Genomic DNA, 15,922 nt, shown 5'->3' on the forward strand with positions numbered 1-15,922 from the left:
CTGGATGGCATCACCGACTCGATGGACATGAGTTTGAGTGAACTCCGGGAGTTGGTGATGGACAGGGAGGCCTGGCGTGCGGTGATTCATGGGGTCTCAAAGAGTCGGACACGGCTGAGCAACTGAACTGAACTGAACTGAGCGGGGTCGGGGCGGGAGCTGGTAGCAGATTTGTAGAAGAGGAGTTGCTTGGCCCCGCCCCGCCCCAGCCCCGCCCTCGGCCTTCCCCTTAGCCTTCGAGCCGGGCCCGCCTCCAAACCCACCTCAGGCCCTGATCCAGGTTGCCAAGGCAGGCAACCACCCAGCAAGGCCCCGCCCCCGGCCCCGCCCCCGCCCAGCTCCTTCCTAGTTTGCTCCTCGGCGGCCACCGTCACCCGAGCCACCGCCCGCCTCGCGCGCTGCCTGTCCCGTTTCCGCTGCCCTTCCCCGCCTCACGCCGTGCGTGCCGTGCGTGTCGTGCGTGAGCGTGCGCGGGCTCGTCGGCCGGCGAGGGAGCAGCAAACGGCCGGCGGCGGGCGCCGCGCGGGGGGCGGGCGGCGCGGAGGAGGCGGCGGTGGCCATGGCCGAGGCGTCGCCGCAGCCCGGACGGTACTTCTGCCACTGCTGCTCAGTCGAGATCGTGCCGCGCCTGCCGGTGAGGCCCAGGCCGGGCGGGCGGGGGCCACTGCCTTGGCCCGAGGCGAGTTGGCACGGACGGGGAAACTGAGGTCCCCGCGGAGGGCCCGGAAGCGGCGGCCCTGGTGGCGCAGCGAGGCCGGTGATCGGGAGGGAGCGGAGTCGGCCCCGAGCGCGGTCAGCGCTGCGGGCGCCTCGTGGGAGAGAGCCGTCGCTCTCCCGGGCCCGGCGGCGGCCCGAGCCGGCGTTCTTGCGCCTTCCGGGGCCCGAGGTCTGGACCCAGGTGGGCCCTGTGTTCTCGTCCGGGTGGAGGCTGCGGGACAGCTGCTCGTGAAAGGCTCGGTTTCCAGGCCCCTCAGCCCGGAAGTTCCGAGTGGGTAGGTCCGGGATGGGGTCGGTGTCCCCCGCCTGGCCGACCATCCCCGCTGAATGGGAGGAAGGCTAGAAGGCACGGTGCCCCTGGGCGGCCCCGCTCATGGCATTTGCCTCTCGGCCACCTCACGAGGAGCAGGAAGAGGGCGATGTGGGGGGCCAGGGAAAGAGGCTGTGGGTGGCGACGATTGATTGAGCACCAGCTCTCCTTGGTCATCTGGCTGATTTAAGAACCAGATTCCCATCCCTGCCTTTCTTGCTGTGGACTTCTCTTGGGGAGCCAGCAGGAGTCGTGGGCATTATCCCAGCCACAGAGGAGAGTGAGCTAGAGTCAGGGTTTGGCATGGAGACGGGTGCCTGGACCCAGGAGGAGAGTGTAAGATAAGGGAAGGGTGGTGTGGCTTCCAGAGGCAAGGGGATGGGGGCCGGCAGATAAATGGAAACCTCGGTGCCCTCAGACTTGGGGGGCCGAGACTTGTCCGACTCCCCCACTCCAGCCTCCCGGAAGACGTACTGCTTCTGCCTCTTCCGGCTTCCTGTGCGCCCCAGCTCTGGGTCTGGTTTTCTCCACTGGCAGGAACGGTCGGGTCCGCGGGACAGCCCTCTAGCCTAGGTGAGCTGCAGGGAGCCCCTTGCAGCTGGTGTGAGCCCCGTACAGGCCCTGGGCCTCGGGCTTACCCCAGAGTGACCTGTCCACAGCCATCGGCAGCCCGGGGCCAAGTAGTCTGTGTCGTTAGCTGTTCTGGCCTCCCTTCCCAGGGCCAGCACGCGGCCGGATCCTGGCCATGTAGTCTCGGACCAGAAGGATCCTGATCTCTGTGGACAGTCTGTGGACACTGAGCTGGCGAGGGCCTCTCTAGTCACAGGATCCAGTGGTGACAAGGTAGCCATGACCTTTGCTCTCAGAGTTTACAGGGAGCCAATGCTGAGCAAGTGATTGGCAAATATTTGATTTGTTGGAATGTTGGTAAATTCTGTTAGGAGCAAATATTGGAGACAAGGGGACTGATTTGTGGGTTTGGGAGTGGTTTGACGGGGTCCTGTAGACAGGTGTCTGTTTGAGTAGGGGTGCACTTGGTGTTCATGAGGGTAGGGAGGTGGGCTCTTAACCTGGTGACAGTGGGAGGCTCCCACCAGCAGGACCCCTTCCACCTCCCCCTGCCCCAGCGGGGCAGTGAGACTCAGGTGGGTGTAGGCCCTCTGCTCCCGGGGTTTCTCCTTTCAGCCATGAGACTTTACCTCATTCTCCTTGCCCATCAGATGGGCTGTAGAGGACACCCCTGTGCTAGAGAGTGCCGGTACAGGGGGGCCAGGATGCCCCGGAAGGGTGGGTGCCTGCCTGAAATGGGCATGTGGGAGCAGGAACCGGGCAGGCCAGCCAGCTCAGAGGCCTCTTCTCGGGCACACAGGCCCAGACTCGATCCCCCAGGAAATGGGAGTGCCGGGGATGAGGTGGATCTGGGACATCCACGGGCCAGGCTCCTGGTGGCCTGACTGGTGGCGGTCATGGTTCTGTCTGCTGTCCTATGGACACCCCGATTCCTCTCAGAAGTGTCCCTGAGCAGAGTTGGGGGGACGGGAACAAGCTCTGTTCCGTCGAACAGGCCACCTTGGAGAGCCGTTGGGGTGAAGAGAGAAGGTCCGTCCTCTGCATGGAGCCCCTGGGGCGCAGGCTGGTCCCCCTGCCTGCTCGGTGTTAAGGCTAGCATCTCTCCAGCTCCCACCTCAATGTTCCCTGTTCCCCCATACTCACCTGGCCGGGAACCTGGGGTCTGCATGTGGCATGAAGGGTGATGCCTGTCTCCAAGGGCCTACTGCAGGGAGCAAGTGCTGAGTGAATGGAGTGCATGGTCTGTCCTGTGGGCCGCTGTTGCCATGGTAATAATGATGGAGTGCTCACCCTGGTCTTCTCAGGAGATAAGCTGTCAGCTGGGGATAAGTGCTCACGAGCTAGGGCCCTGCCAAGGTATATAGACTCTGCCCCGTGGGGGTGATTGTTCCATCCCAGGGTGTCCCCCATTTCTGTCACAATGAGGTAATTCAATCTCTGGGACGTGCGGCCTCTGGAGGAGGGAGCATTGAAGACCCAGGCCTGGACCTTCTGCATGTGCAGCAGAGTCTGGGGCCTCTCTTAAACCAGGTCTCTGTGGCTCAGGGGCCAGTTCCAAAGCCTGGGGTTGCGGCCACCCTCCATTTGCAGGTGGAGATGGAGGCTTGCAGCCAGGACCCAGCTTCCGAGAGGGGGCAAGCCAGGTAGATACCAGCTCAGGCTGTGGGGACCCAGGACAGGGAAAGGCCCAGGCCCTGAGATGGCCGGTCTGGGTTGTGCTGGGGCTTGGGGACCACCGGGACCCCTAAGGATGGCATGGTGATTGGCTCTCAGGCCCCAGAAGCAGTAGTGAGCCTTAGGGGTGGAGGACAGACACCCTATCTCCAGAGGGCGTGTTGCTCACCCCGCCCTGACTCTCCCAGGCTTGCCTGGGGCAGGGTGCAGGCCTGGGGAAGGGTGCTTGGGAGAGAGTTTTCTCACGGGGGTTCCTCCAGGCTTCAGGGAGGTTCTGGGCCTGCCTGTTGGCCTAGACCAGAAGGTTCCCAGCTTCCTAACCTCGGTCAGCGCAGACTCAACTGCAGCCATGTTTGCCCCTGTCCATCGCCCTCCCCTTGGGGTCTCCTGGAAGGGGCAAGAACCTTGGCTACCAAGCACAGCGTCTCCAGTGACTGCGTTTCTTGGCCTGTGAAACGTTGAAGTAAACGATAGGCTGAGTGGCAGCCCTGGAAACCCCATGCCAGTGACCCTGGGGGAGCCTCCCCAGGGCCCCACGCCCCTGCTCAGGAGGGCAGAGGGCTGCTGTCCTGCTGTTCCTAGTTCACAGTTTCAACGCCACATGTCCCACCCACTTAAAGCTCAGGTCTTGCAGCCGGTCATCACCAGTGTCCTTGTCCAGGACATTTGGTCACTCAAAAAGAAGCCCCGTCCCCGTCAGCAGTCACCTTCTTGGTCCCTGACAACCAGGATCCCACTCTCTGTGTCTGTGGATCTGCCTGTTCTGGACGTTTCCCATCAATGGAATCACAGTCTGTGTGTCCTGTGTCTACTTCTCTCACTGAGCATCGCGTTCTCAGGGTCCATCCACATGGTAGCGAGTGTCAGGGCTTCCCTTTCCATGTCTGAGTGATGCTCCCAGGGGTGGAGGGACATGTGGTTGCGTTTGGCTGCTGTGCATGTGTGGGTTTCTGTGTAGACCTGTGTCTCCGTCACCCCTGGTGGGTGCCTGGTGGGGCAATTGCAGGATCATGGGGTGACCATGACTGTTTTCTGAGGACACTGCCCCATTTCACAGCCCACCTGCCATGTGGGGGTTCCGATTTCTGCGCCGCCTCCCACAGTGGCCTCTGTCAGCTCTGTGGGTCCAGCCATCTGGGTGGATGTGGAGTGTGTCCTGCTGGTTTTGGTTTGCATTTCCCTGTTGGCGGACCATGTGTGCGTCCCTTCTTGGCTCGTTGCCACCTGTCTGTCTGTGGAGAAGTGCTGTTCTGATCCTCTGGCCGTTTTCTAACTGGGGTGTTTGTCTTGAATCGTAAGAGTTCATTATACATCTGGACACAGGTCCCTGGGACATGTGCAGCTCTGGCCTACCCTCCCGCCCGGCTCAGGAGGTGTCCTTTGATTCCCTGGCCCCTTTGCTCTCTGCAGTGGAGCAGGTAGGGGTCCCGCCTTCCTGACAGGTGCCTGGCCCCCAGCATCTGCAGGGCAGGCCACACTCCCCACACTTCCACATTGTTCCCTACAGAGGGTGGCCCAGCCATCGGTGCCCCAGGCTCCTGGGGACTGGGACCGTGGGCGGTCTCAGTAGAAGCACTGTATGCTTGCAGCTTTAGAACACATGTGGACCTGAGCCAGTTCCAGGCCCGACTAGTGGATTTGGTGCTCAGGCTCCCTGTCCCTGAGGGGCAGGGCCACCTCTCTGCTGACTGGAGACATCGCAGTCTCTGCCCGCTGGCTGTCCAGCCTGGGGTCACAGGCCACACCTCGGACAGTCCCGAATGTTCTGTAGGCCAGTTACTCTACCTGGGTGTGCCTCCCACCCTCGGTGGCCGCCTTCCTGGGAGTTGATCTCTGAGGCCCAGGTGGCCCCGGAGCCCCACTGGTCACTCTCCAAGCCCTCCTTTATATTTGTGTGGGTGTGGGAGTGTTAGGGAACATTCTTAGGTCCCCCAAGTTGGGAAACTTCCCTGGACCTGCTTCAGCTGGCCCTTGCTGCAGGCTTTGTCAGAGCCTTCATCAGGCCATGTGGCTGAGTGGAGACCCTGAAACTGTGACTTCTATCACTGTGGGGAGCACAAGCTGATGGATTCAGGGATGTAGGGGGTTGGGGATATAACTGCCGAGGTCGTGGCCCACCATGTGGGCTAGGAAGTCAGTGCACCAGCCCTGCCCAGGGCCACACAGCTGGAGCTGTCAGGTTCCCACCTGGGCCCTTGAGATGAGCAACACACACACATACACACACCGCCTTACCCTGAGATCACGCTTGCCTGCCCTCTGCTCCCCAGGATTACATCTGCCCAAGATGCGAGTCTGGGTTTATCGAGGAGCTTCCAGAAGAGACCAGGTAAGGCTACCCCCCTCACGGACCCTCAGCCCTAGGGTGCACTGGCTGGACCTGGGTCAGGGGTTGAGAGGGTCCGCCTTCGTCTGATCCTCTGGCCATCTGTCTGGGGTGGGGTGCTCCTGCTGCTAATGGTGCCTGTCCTCTCAGGAGTGCAGAGAATGGCTCGGCCCCCTCCACAGCCTCCGTGGACCAGAGCCGGCAGCAACCATTCGAGGTGAGAGGCAGCCTCCCTGCTCCCTGTGAGGGCTGCCCACCTCCCGCCCAGCCCTGGCCCCTCTCCCATGATGACGGCCCTCCTCTCTGCAGAATGTGGACCAGCCCCTGTTCACGCTGCCGCAGGGCTACGGGCACTTTGCTTTCGGCATCTTTGATGACAGCTTCGAGATCCCCACGTTCCCCCCTGGGGCGCAGGCTGATGACAGCAGGGACCCGGAGAGCCGGCGGGAGCGAGACCAGCACTCCCGGCACCGGTACGGCGCCCGGCAGCCCCGCGCCCGCCTCACCGCGCGGCGGGCCACCGGCCGGCACGAAGGCGTCCCCACGCTGGAAGGGTGAGGGGGCCCGGGGGCGGCCGCAGGCGGGGGGCTGGGGGCGTCCAGCCCACCCCTCCCGCTCGGGCAGAGCAACCAGCTGTCCTTTCAGGAGGTGCTGTGGGCACAAGGCGTGGGTGCTGGCTCAGGAGCCGTCCTCCAGGCAGGGCGGATCCCCTGTGGGTCCAGGTTGGCTGAGGGGCCGTGTGCCCACTGTGTGCCACTCAGCATCCTTCAGAGAGAGGCCTCCACCCCAGGGCACAGGCGAACTGCAGTATCCGGTGTCCTCGCCCCTCCTGTGTGCAGGGTCCTGAGGACAGGACAGCCCCGTCCCAGCCCCACAGGACACGGGGCTGAGCATCCTGTGGGTGTTTGTAGATGGAGCTTGATTGCAGTCAGGCTGAGGCTGGTCCAGCTCAGGACATGGCCTGGCTCGCTGTGACCTCGGCTGGCATGTTTCAGGGCTGCTGTGAAGAACAGGGCTGACTCCAGGGCTCCTGGGGCCCCCCGAGGTCCCCCCACGGCACTCCTTCTGGGTTGCAAAATGGGGGTGGACGCAACTGTGTGTCAACCAGCACTGTCCAGGCCTCAAGGAGACTTCTACCCCAGCACCCCTGTGTTTGGGCTTTTCCTCACCAGTTGAGAGTCCAGGTCCCCTACACTGGCCCCCCCTCATAAGGGTGCTAACCACGGGCGTGGCCACTCTGTTCCAGGATCATCCAGCAGCTGGTCAACGGCATCATCACCCCGGCCACCATCCCCAACCTGGGCCTGGGCCCCTGGTGAGTAGGGGAGGGGTCCCCTGCGCCCGGCCCACCCCTCTGCCACTTGAACCCCAGCCTTCTCTGCCCAGGGGCGTCCTGCATTCAAACCCGATGGACTACGCCTGGGGGGCCAACGGCCTGGATGCCATCATCACGCAGGTACAAGGGCCTTGCTCAGCTGGTGTGGGGACCACAACCCTACAGGCTGGGCCTAGGAGGACAGAATGTCTCCCATGTCTGTGTCCTGGGTGGCACTTATGAGGCGGGGCTGTGACCACCTTGGGGCCTTCTGCTGCATATTCTGTCACCCGTGCCTGCCCCCTGGTTGTAGCCATGTGAGGACTTGGGAGCCACCCTGGCCCTAGGAAGGGGCTGCGGTGTCCCTGGGGTGGCTACCAGCCCTGGCTACAAAGTGGTGATGAGCAGAAGAGTGGGCAGGAGCCCAGGGCTGGGCCTCCTGGGGCAGCTGACCTCTGACCCCTCAGGGTCAGGCCAGGACAAACAGGGCCTCGGTGCTTTTGCAGGTAACCCCACCTTGCATTTCATAGCCCTGTGGGGCGAGGGGCCCCACCAGCCCACCTGCTCTCTGGCTTCTTGTTTTTCAGCTCCTCAATCAGTTTGAAAACACGGGTCCCCCACCCGCAGACAAAGAGAAAATCCAGGCCCTCCCCACTGTGCCCGTGACTGAGGAGCACGTCGGTACGAGCCCCAGGGGCCAATGGGGGATGGGGTGGGGGGGCAGGGGGGGGGCTTGGGCCAGTGACCCCTCCTTCCTGGGACACCTTGGGCAGGGCTGCAGGGGAGCTGCCCTGAGAGACGCACTCCTACCCTGCAGGCTCGGGGCTGGAGTGCCCCGTGTGCAAGGATGACTATGGGCTGGGTGAACATGTGCGGCAGCTGCCCTGCAACCACCTCTTCCACGACGGCTGCATCGTGCCCTGGCTGGAGCAGGTGAGTGGTGGGCTGGCCAGGACACTCCCCCCAACCCCTCACCCCCGCTGCCTCTGAACTGTTCCCTCTCCTCTCTGTCCTGCAAAGCACGACAGCTGCCCTGTCTGCCGAAAAAGCCTCACAGGACAGAACACGGCCACCGACCCCCCGGGCCTGGCTGGGGTGAACTTCTCCTCCTCCTCGTCATCCTCCTCCAGCTCACCTGGCAATGAGAACCCGGCCAGCAGCTCCTGAGCACACCGGCTGGCCAGCCCCCAGGGCAACAGCGGACACCCCACGCGCCCACGGACTGCAGCGCCACCGGGCCCGCCGCGGAGGAGGCTCGGAGGACCCACCCCTCCAGGCTACGGAGGGAGCTCGGCCTCCCCAGGGACAACCCGGCTGGGCCGGGCGCCCGCATACACTGCCCGGGCGTCCCACTTTCCCTCCCCTGTGTCTCTGACCTCACCCTCTACATGTTCAACGGCGGAAAGGTTTTTATAATTTTAAATTATTACTGCTTTGAAATAAATGGACGTTTGAGCTCACTCGCGGCCCTGCATGATCTGTGGAGAGACGGGGTGGAGCCACTCGGCTGGGGTCCTGGCTGCGTGGACAGGCCCTGCTCCCCACCCTGAGCACTGGGGTCTGGGACACCAGGATAACCAGCGAAACAAGGACAAGACTGCTCTGACAGACGTTTTTTAAAGGAGAAAATATGTGTATCTTGAAAGCTATTTAAAAATACACCTACTTAGAAAGAAGCCGGTGGTCGGCGTATTCCTTGTGTGCGTCGGTGCAGCCTGGGACCCGGTCTGTCCACAGCAGGATCACTCTGCTCCCTCTGTGGGTGAGTGTCCAGTCTGTGCCCCATGGAAGTGCCCCCCAAATTGGTCTTTTAAGTGGAAATGGCCACTGGGAGGGATGGGAGCTCCCCCCACCTCCTGGTTCCACCCCTGCCCCCCTGGGGGAGCTCAGCCCCCAGCAAGCTGACCTGGGACCCCCCTTGGCCTGCACACCCCAAGGGGCTGCACACCTTGTAAGGGGCTCTGAGGCCAGTGTGTGTGGGTCTGCAAGGATGGCTGTGACAAATCACCAAACTTGATGACTTAAAACAACATGTTTATCAACTTCAGTCTTGGGGTCACAATTTGGATTTTAGAAGGCTAAATCCAGGTGTGGGCAGGGCTAGTCCCTCCCGAGGCTCCAGGGGGGTACTGACTCCCCACTTTTCCAGTTTCTAGAGGTGCCACATCCCTCGCTCACAGCCCCTCTCTCCATCTTCACAGCCAGCAGCACAGCATCTCCTGTCTCTGCCTCTGACCCTCCCACCTCCCTCTTAAAGGACCCCATGATGACACTGGGCCCCCCGGAGGATCCAGGGTTGTCCCCATCTCAGGGGCCTTAATCCCACCTGCAAAGTCCCCTATGCCCCATGAGGTGACATGTCCATAGGCCCTGGGACCAGGCCCTGCCAGTCCATGGCATCAGTGTACCCCAGCTCCCAGCCTCCCCCACCTCCTTGCTGCCTCAAACACCACAGTAGGTTCCCACCCCGGCATGTTTGCCTCCCCATCTCCAGCCTGGCCGGTGCCTTTGTTGAAGTCTCCCTGGCCCCCAGCTTGTGGCTGGCTTCCTTCCGCCCCTGCTCAGCTCACTATCCACCTCCCCTCCAACTCTCTCTGAGCGCGGGGCCACATCTGTGGGGTCTGGTGGTGTCCCCAGTGCCCAGCAGAGCAGGTGCTCAATGCAGGTGAAACCAGTGAGTAACTGGACATGGGCTCGCCCCAAACCCCGCCTTCCCCAGCCTCACGCGTCTCCCAGAATCTCGGAACAGGCGTCACTGACCCTGGGACTCAGGAGACCAGGACGGGCAGGAAGAGCGTGGACGGGTGGTGTCGCTGTGTGCGGCCCCCGAGCCTCGGGGCGCCCCGACCGTCCAGAGCCAGGAACATGGGCCGGCCTTGGTGGCGCCAGCGGACTGACGCGTAGGTGTTGTAGCCGTTCTCTTCGATGCGCTCCCGGAACCTGCAGTGCGCAGCGCAGAACCGCTGCGGGGTGGGCGGTGAGCGGCCCTGGACACGCCCCCCGGGCACGCCCCCGCACACTTCTGTGCGCACCCCCAACCGCCCTGTGCACTTCCACTCACCGACCCATAGAGTCTGCCAAGGCGGTTCATGGCCACGTAGAAGCCACTGTGCACCGCCTTGAGCGCCACGACGCCCACGCGAATGGATCAGATCTCCAGGACGCCTGCAGGGGTAGGGGCTCTGTCAGGGTCCGCCCACTACCCACTCCCCTACACTCCCCGCTCTCTCTGTTCATTTATTCATTCACGCGGGAAACATTACCCATTGGAAACATTTCCCAAGTACCTTCTGTGTGCCTGGCCCTGTGCTGGGCGTGGGGACGCACCAGGGGCCTTGCAGGTCCTACCAGCACCTGCCCTGAAGCTGTGTGACTGACAGGTAGGGGAAAGAGTACTCCAGGCTGGGGGGCGGGGCGGGGGGGTGTTAGGGGTGGGAATCAGTGGGGAAGGAGTAAGGCCTTTCTTTGGAGGCCAGTGGAGATCATCCCCAAGCTTTGCAGTAGCGGGGAGCCTGTTAGGGGTGAGAAAACCAAGTCAGAGGAGGTGAGTGCCTGTGTGTCAGTGAGCACAGACCCCGCGGGCCTTGCCCACAGTCCCCACACTACACTGCTGTTACCATATCTGACGCTGACAGCTCGGCTAGCTAGGGCCGTGTCTTTACAGGAGAGACACCGCCCAGTCAACGGCCTGGGGGTGGGGCACCAGGTGTTCAGATCAACGCTACCTGCTAACACTGCTTAAGTGCCAACTGTATGCCAGGCATTGTATCCCACCAAGCCCACAGGCAGCTCCAGGAGAGAGGTGCTAACTGTGCCCACTTCCCAGGTGGGGAAACTGAGGCCTGAGAAGTGGCAGAGCCAGTTTCTCAGGCCCTGTTGCTGGATGGGTAACCTTAGGTCAGTCCTGCCCCATCTGAGCTGATGTTTCCTGTCCAGTGGAGCAGGGTTGGGGGACAAGCCCCAGCTCACACTCTGAGCCCCACCCAGGCATGGGGGCCTAATCTGGAGTCAAAGCTCTGCCCTCTGGTGTTCAGCCTGGACTTGGATGCCTTCGGTGGTGGGGCACTCACCCCATGCCCCACAGGACATTTGCACCTGCTGTTTCTTGGGTGAGACACCCATTTCCAGGTGGGGAAACCAACGCTCAGAGAGAAGCAGTGACTGTCCTAAGCCATCCAGCAGAGCCAGACTTCACCCCCAGCCCAGGGCCACCCTGCCTGGCCGTGCCCACCACTGAGCGACTGGCCCAGCCAGTGCTCCTGTCCTTACCCTCGTCTGGTGAGACTAATGAGGGCCTTGAGAGCACCAGATGAAAGCAACTGTGAATGGCAAGGTGATTATCTGCCCTAATGGTGGTGATTCAGGCAGTGGCCAGCACTGCCTCGGCTCCCCCACTCCCACTCGCCCGGCCTCAGAGCTGCAGGGAGACTAAGACAGGCCTGGGGTCATTGACCGCCCTAGCCTCCCTTTTATTGCCAATCTCCTCCTTCTCTTTCTTTGCCCCTTCATCTCCTCTTGCCTCACACATTCCACACTTATTGAGTGTTTACTGTTTCCTGGTCAAGGCAGCAGGGATGTGACACCAGCTCAGTGAGGTTCTGGGCACTGCAGAGCCCCAGCTCCATGCCCCCACCTCCCACCCCAGGTAGGTCATTTGCCCTCTCTGTGCCTTAGTTTCCTCATATGCCAAGTGGGTGTCCAGGAAGACATAGAGGGGACCCCAACTCAGATGGGCCCTGAGTTTGGTTTTGCAGGGTGGGGAGTTCAGACTCAACTCTGCTCTCACCTCATTATGTGCTGGGCCCATGGAGGCTCTTCCCAGAGTCCCAGCTTCCCCTCCCCTTCCCCTCTGGAGCCCCCGTGGTCCCAAACTCAACTATTTCTCTGAGACCCTTCTGCTGCTGAGTCAGGCCTGGAGGTGGGAGCTTCCCCCGTGAACTTGACCTCAACGGTTCAACCCTCCTTCCAAGTGGGTTGGGCCCATTTTATAGTTAAAGAAACTGAGGCAGCAGACGGGAAATGACTTGGCCGCCACCACGCAGCCGGAGGAGCCTCCAGAACCTCCCTCAATTGAGACAAGGAACGAACAGTGCACAGAACCTCACTGTTGGTGTCACATCCCTGCTGCCCTGCCCTGCCTTTGCTATTGCCTTCGTCCGCCTATCTGCCCTGTCTCCAGCCCCCGGGCAGCGGCCCCGGCTACTCACTGTCAGGGTTGTCGCGCCAGCGGGTGCCTTGCACGCGGCCGCTGGGGTCCACGAGCAGGAAGAAGTGGGTGGAAGAGAAGAGACGCCGCCAACGCACGTCGCCCTCCAGGTGCGGGTAGCTGCGTGGTCTCCGCAGAGTGTTTGGTGTCCCCGCGGCGCCGGGCGCCCGTGCCAGCAATAGCCAGACCAGGCCCAGCCATAGGCGGCCGCGCATGGCCACGCGCCCAACTCGCCGCCCGTCCTCGCCTCCCCGCGAACATCCGCGGCTCTGCCATTGCCAGATCAGCGGGCCGAGCAACCGACCGGGCCGCCCCACGCAGGCCAATTGGACGTCTCGGGGGCGGGGCCAGCGCCAGGAGGGGCGGGTCAGGATGCGGGGTGGGGCTGTGTCAGGGGACCGGCCAATGCGGCTCCTCAGGGGCGGGGCCAGAGTCGCAGGGGGCGGAACGACTATGCCTCTGGAGCGGGAGGGTGGGGGGCCCCCCCGACGGATTGAGGAAAACCCTGTGGTCCCTGCGCGTTTGTCTTGCGGGGCGAGGAGAGCGGTGCTTCTTCTTGAGTCACCAGATTAGTCTGCACGGACTGCGGGCGTGTGAGTGTTAAAGAGGTTGACTGCAGAGACCCACGGGGAGTCAGAGACAGAGGGACATAAAGACAGAGCCAATGGTGTAGGGAACTATGTTCATTATCTTGTACTAATAAAAACCTACCCACTCCAGGGTTCTTGGACTTCCCTGGTGGCTCAGACGGTGAAGAATCCGCCTGCAATGCGGGAGACCTGGGTTCGATCCCTGGGTTGGGAAGATGCCCTGGAGGAGGGCATGGCAACCCACTCCAGTATTCTTGCCTGGAGAATTCCTACGAACAGAGGAGCCTGGAGGGCTCCAATGCGTCCATGGGGTCACAAAGGGTCGAACACGACAGAGCGACTAAGCAGGAGCAGCATAATGGAAAAGAATCTGAAAAGGAATATGTATGTATAACCAAATCACTTTGCTATACATGTGAAACTAACACAACGTTGTAAAAAATTTTATATATATTTCTTTTTGGCTGTGCTGGGCCTTTGTTGCTGCACACAGACTTTCTCTAGTTGCAGCGAGTGAGGGCTACTCTGGAGTTGCGGTGAGGCGCAAGGGCTTAGTTGCCCCGTGGCATGTGGATTCTTCCCCTACCAGGGATTGAACCGGTGTCCTCTCTTAACTAGGGAAGCCCACAGCATTGTAAATTAACTACACTTCAATTTGTCAAAAAAAGGTTAAAAAAGAGAGAGCCAGAAACAGAGAGACAGTCAGAGATAAGAGACTGAGAGGGAGAGACAGAGAGACAAGAGATAAAGCTACAGGGAGAGACAGAGTCAGTTGGGATAGAGATGGGTAAGACAGAGAGACAGTATGAGAGAGACGAGAGATGGAAAAACTGGACAGAAAAACAGGAGACAGAGAGCTGCCCGGGGGCTGGAGGTTGGGATGGAAGTTCTGGCCCAAATGTCTGTCCCTCTTACCCAGACCCCTGGACTGGGTGGGCATGCCCAGGAGTACAGGGGGGTCAGTCTACCCTTCCAACTGGAGCTTCCTGAGAGCCAGGCTGGTGGCTGGGGTTCCACTGAGGGGTTGGCCCGGGGAAATGTGGTAGAGGAGCAGGTGAACTCTTTGAAGGATACTGTGAACAGAGGTGTTTGGGCAGGAAGGTGGCTGATGGGAGGATGGAGAAGTGGGCATGTCCGAGGCCAGCCAATGGGAACAGGGATGCTGACCAAGGCCAGCGCCCATCCCTAGCATATGGCTTTGCCCATCCAAGGGAGTAGGAATCGGGCTACCTCAATTACACCCACACCTGCTTATCATGTACAGACACACCTGGATCCCTGGGCCCCACGAGTTGAGTGCAGTAAAGCTTCACAGACTCAGCCAAGCAGCAACATTGCCAAGCAGGGAAACTGAGGCCCAAGCAGGGCATGGCCTTCCCCCAAGCCCCACACAGGACACATGCCTGGGCTCAGAGCCCTGCCTTTCAGCTTCCGGTGCCTCAGTCCTAGGGCCACAGCTAGAGAAGGCACATTTAAATAGCACTGGGGTGAGGACACGGTGCCAAGCCTGTCCTAATGGATTTCTGGGGGGGCAACCGGTCCAGCCAGATGCGTGGCCAACATGCCTCCCTGGTGGCTCTGGGGCTCCCCCACTACTCTTCCTGCCTAGTAGGGTCATATGGGGTGTGACAGACACCCAGGACTGAGATGGGGGGTCCCACCCAGCCCGTCTCCTCACACTCAGAGGGATTTGCCCATGGGCATCACCCTCCCAAGCCTTGGCTCCTCTTCTGGAAGATAGGGCAGGAGAGGCGGGCTGGAAGGATGGATGAGACAGTCCACGACCTTGCTGGTACTCTGAATGACACCTTCAGTCCCCGCCCACCAGGAGCTTGGTCTTCTTCCCTTGCTAGACTGTTCCAACTGCACCTGCCAGGAGGACAAGATCCAGGACTCTGTGTGACCAGGGTTGGGGGGAGCATGCCTGGAAAGGCAGCTGTGGTCCAGGTGCTTCTAACAACAGCATCACTGAGATAGAGTTCACACATCACACAGTTCACCCAGGAAACTGCAATTAGTGCTTTTAGCACAGAGTTGTCGATGCTTAGCTCTAATTCCAGAACATTTCATCTCTCAAAGAGAAGCTCTGTCCTCGTCAGCAGCACTCCCACCCCCTCCCCCAGCCCCTGACAACCCAATTTCTCTGTCAGTGGATCTACATGTTCCGGACGTTTCCCATCAGTGGAATCACACCCTGTGTGTCCTTCTGTCTGCTTCTCTCACTGAGCATCGTGTTCTCAAAGTCCATCCATGTGGTAATGAGTGTCAGGGCTTCTCTTCTTTTCATGTCCAAGCGATGCTCCCTGTGTGAAGGGACCGTATTCTATCAGTCATCCATAGATGGCTTTGAGGTTGTTTCCACATTTTGGCTGTTGTGAATTGTGCTGCTGTGACATTCATGTAGAGATTTATGTGTGAACAGAAGTCTCCATTTCTCTCATGCAGGAACCCAGGAGTGGAGCTGCTGGGTCATATGGTGATTCTGTGGTTGGCTTTTTTCTGAAATTAATTAATTTATTTGCCTGCGTAGGGTCTTGGTTGTGGCAGGCAGGCTTCTCTAGTGGCGGCACACAGGCCTTGTTGCCCTGCATCATGTGGGGTCTTAGTTCCCCAAGCAGGGATCAAACCCATATCCCTTGCATTGGAAGGCAGATTCTCAACCACTGGACCACCAAGAAAGTCCCTGGTTGGCTTTTTGAGGGCCTTATTCCACAGCAGCTGCCCCATCTTACATTCCCACCAGCTGTGAGCAAGGGCCCCAGTGTCCCCACCTCTTCACTGACAGCTGTTATGGGCCATGCTTTTGACTGCAGCCATCCCAGCAGGGTACAGCAGTGTGTTGCTGTGGTTTTCTAGAAGACATCAATCCTGTGGACAAATTATGAGAGCAGCACAATGAACGCCCTGTTCTGGGAGTCCTCAATTCTTCATATTATTCATTTCCATCAGCTGGAGGATGGGTATATCCACTGCAGCAAAATCACACTCATGCAGCCATGAGAAAAGAGTAACCCCCTGAACACACAACAACGTGGATGACTTTCAGAACAAGAAGCAGTTGGACACAACAGAGGTCTGTCTATGGGACAGTCTGGAAAACCAACCCACCCACTGTGTGAACTGTCCAAAGGCTGTCATCCTTGAGGGCAGTGATGGGGGACATGAGAGGGTTTCAGGGGTTGGGTCTTCTCTGGAACACCCTTGTGTTCTGGAA

General features: G+C 60.4%; 2 protein-coding genes across 7 annotated transcripts; one reads left to right on the top strand and one right to left on the bottom strand.

The window, feature by feature from the left end:
- Window positions 1-450: 450 nt before the first annotated feature.
- Window positions 451-8,372, top strand: RNF126 (ring finger protein 126). Of its 6 annotated transcripts, none has more exons than XM_088838722.1 (9): window positions 451-634; window positions 5,542-5,600; window positions 5,748-5,814; window positions 5,940-6,151; window positions 6,844-6,912; window positions 6,984-7,053; window positions 7,500-7,593; window positions 7,730-7,845; window positions 7,933-8,372. In XM_088838722.1, the coding sequence occupies exons 1-9, from the start codon at window positions 560-562 to the stop codon at window positions 8,077-8,079; spliced, it is 909 nt and encodes a 302-aa protein (XP_088694848.1). In that variant the 5' UTR covers window positions 451-559; the 3' UTR covers window positions 8,080-8,372. The 6 variants fall into 6 exon arrangements, with proteins under 6 accessions (XP_088694848.1, XP_055286462.1, XP_055286459.1 ...); XM_055430487.2 differs by having other exon boundaries at window positions 452-634; window positions 5,907-6,070; XM_055430484.2 differs by having other exon boundaries at window positions 453-634; window positions 5,907-6,151.
- A 990-nt stretch (window positions 8,373-9,362) lies between these two features.
- FGF22 (fibroblast growth factor 22) lies at window positions 9,363-12,416 on the bottom strand. Its single transcript, XM_088838370.1, is given in 3 exon segments — window positions 9,363-9,895; window positions 9,898-10,077; window positions 12,120-12,416. Coding segments are annotated over 3 exon segments (609 nt in total). The 5' UTR covers window positions 12,334-12,416; the 3' UTR covers window positions 9,363-9,680.
- Window positions 12,417-15,922: the final 3,506 nt, after the last annotated feature.

This window comes from Moschus berezovskii, chromosome 8, assembly GCF_049115385.1.
Source record: "Moschus berezovskii isolate FMDL1 chromosome 8, NW_MosBer_1.0, whole genome shotgun sequence".
NCBI lineage: Eukaryota > Metazoa > Chordata > Mammalia > Artiodactyla > Moschidae > Moschus > Moschus berezovskii.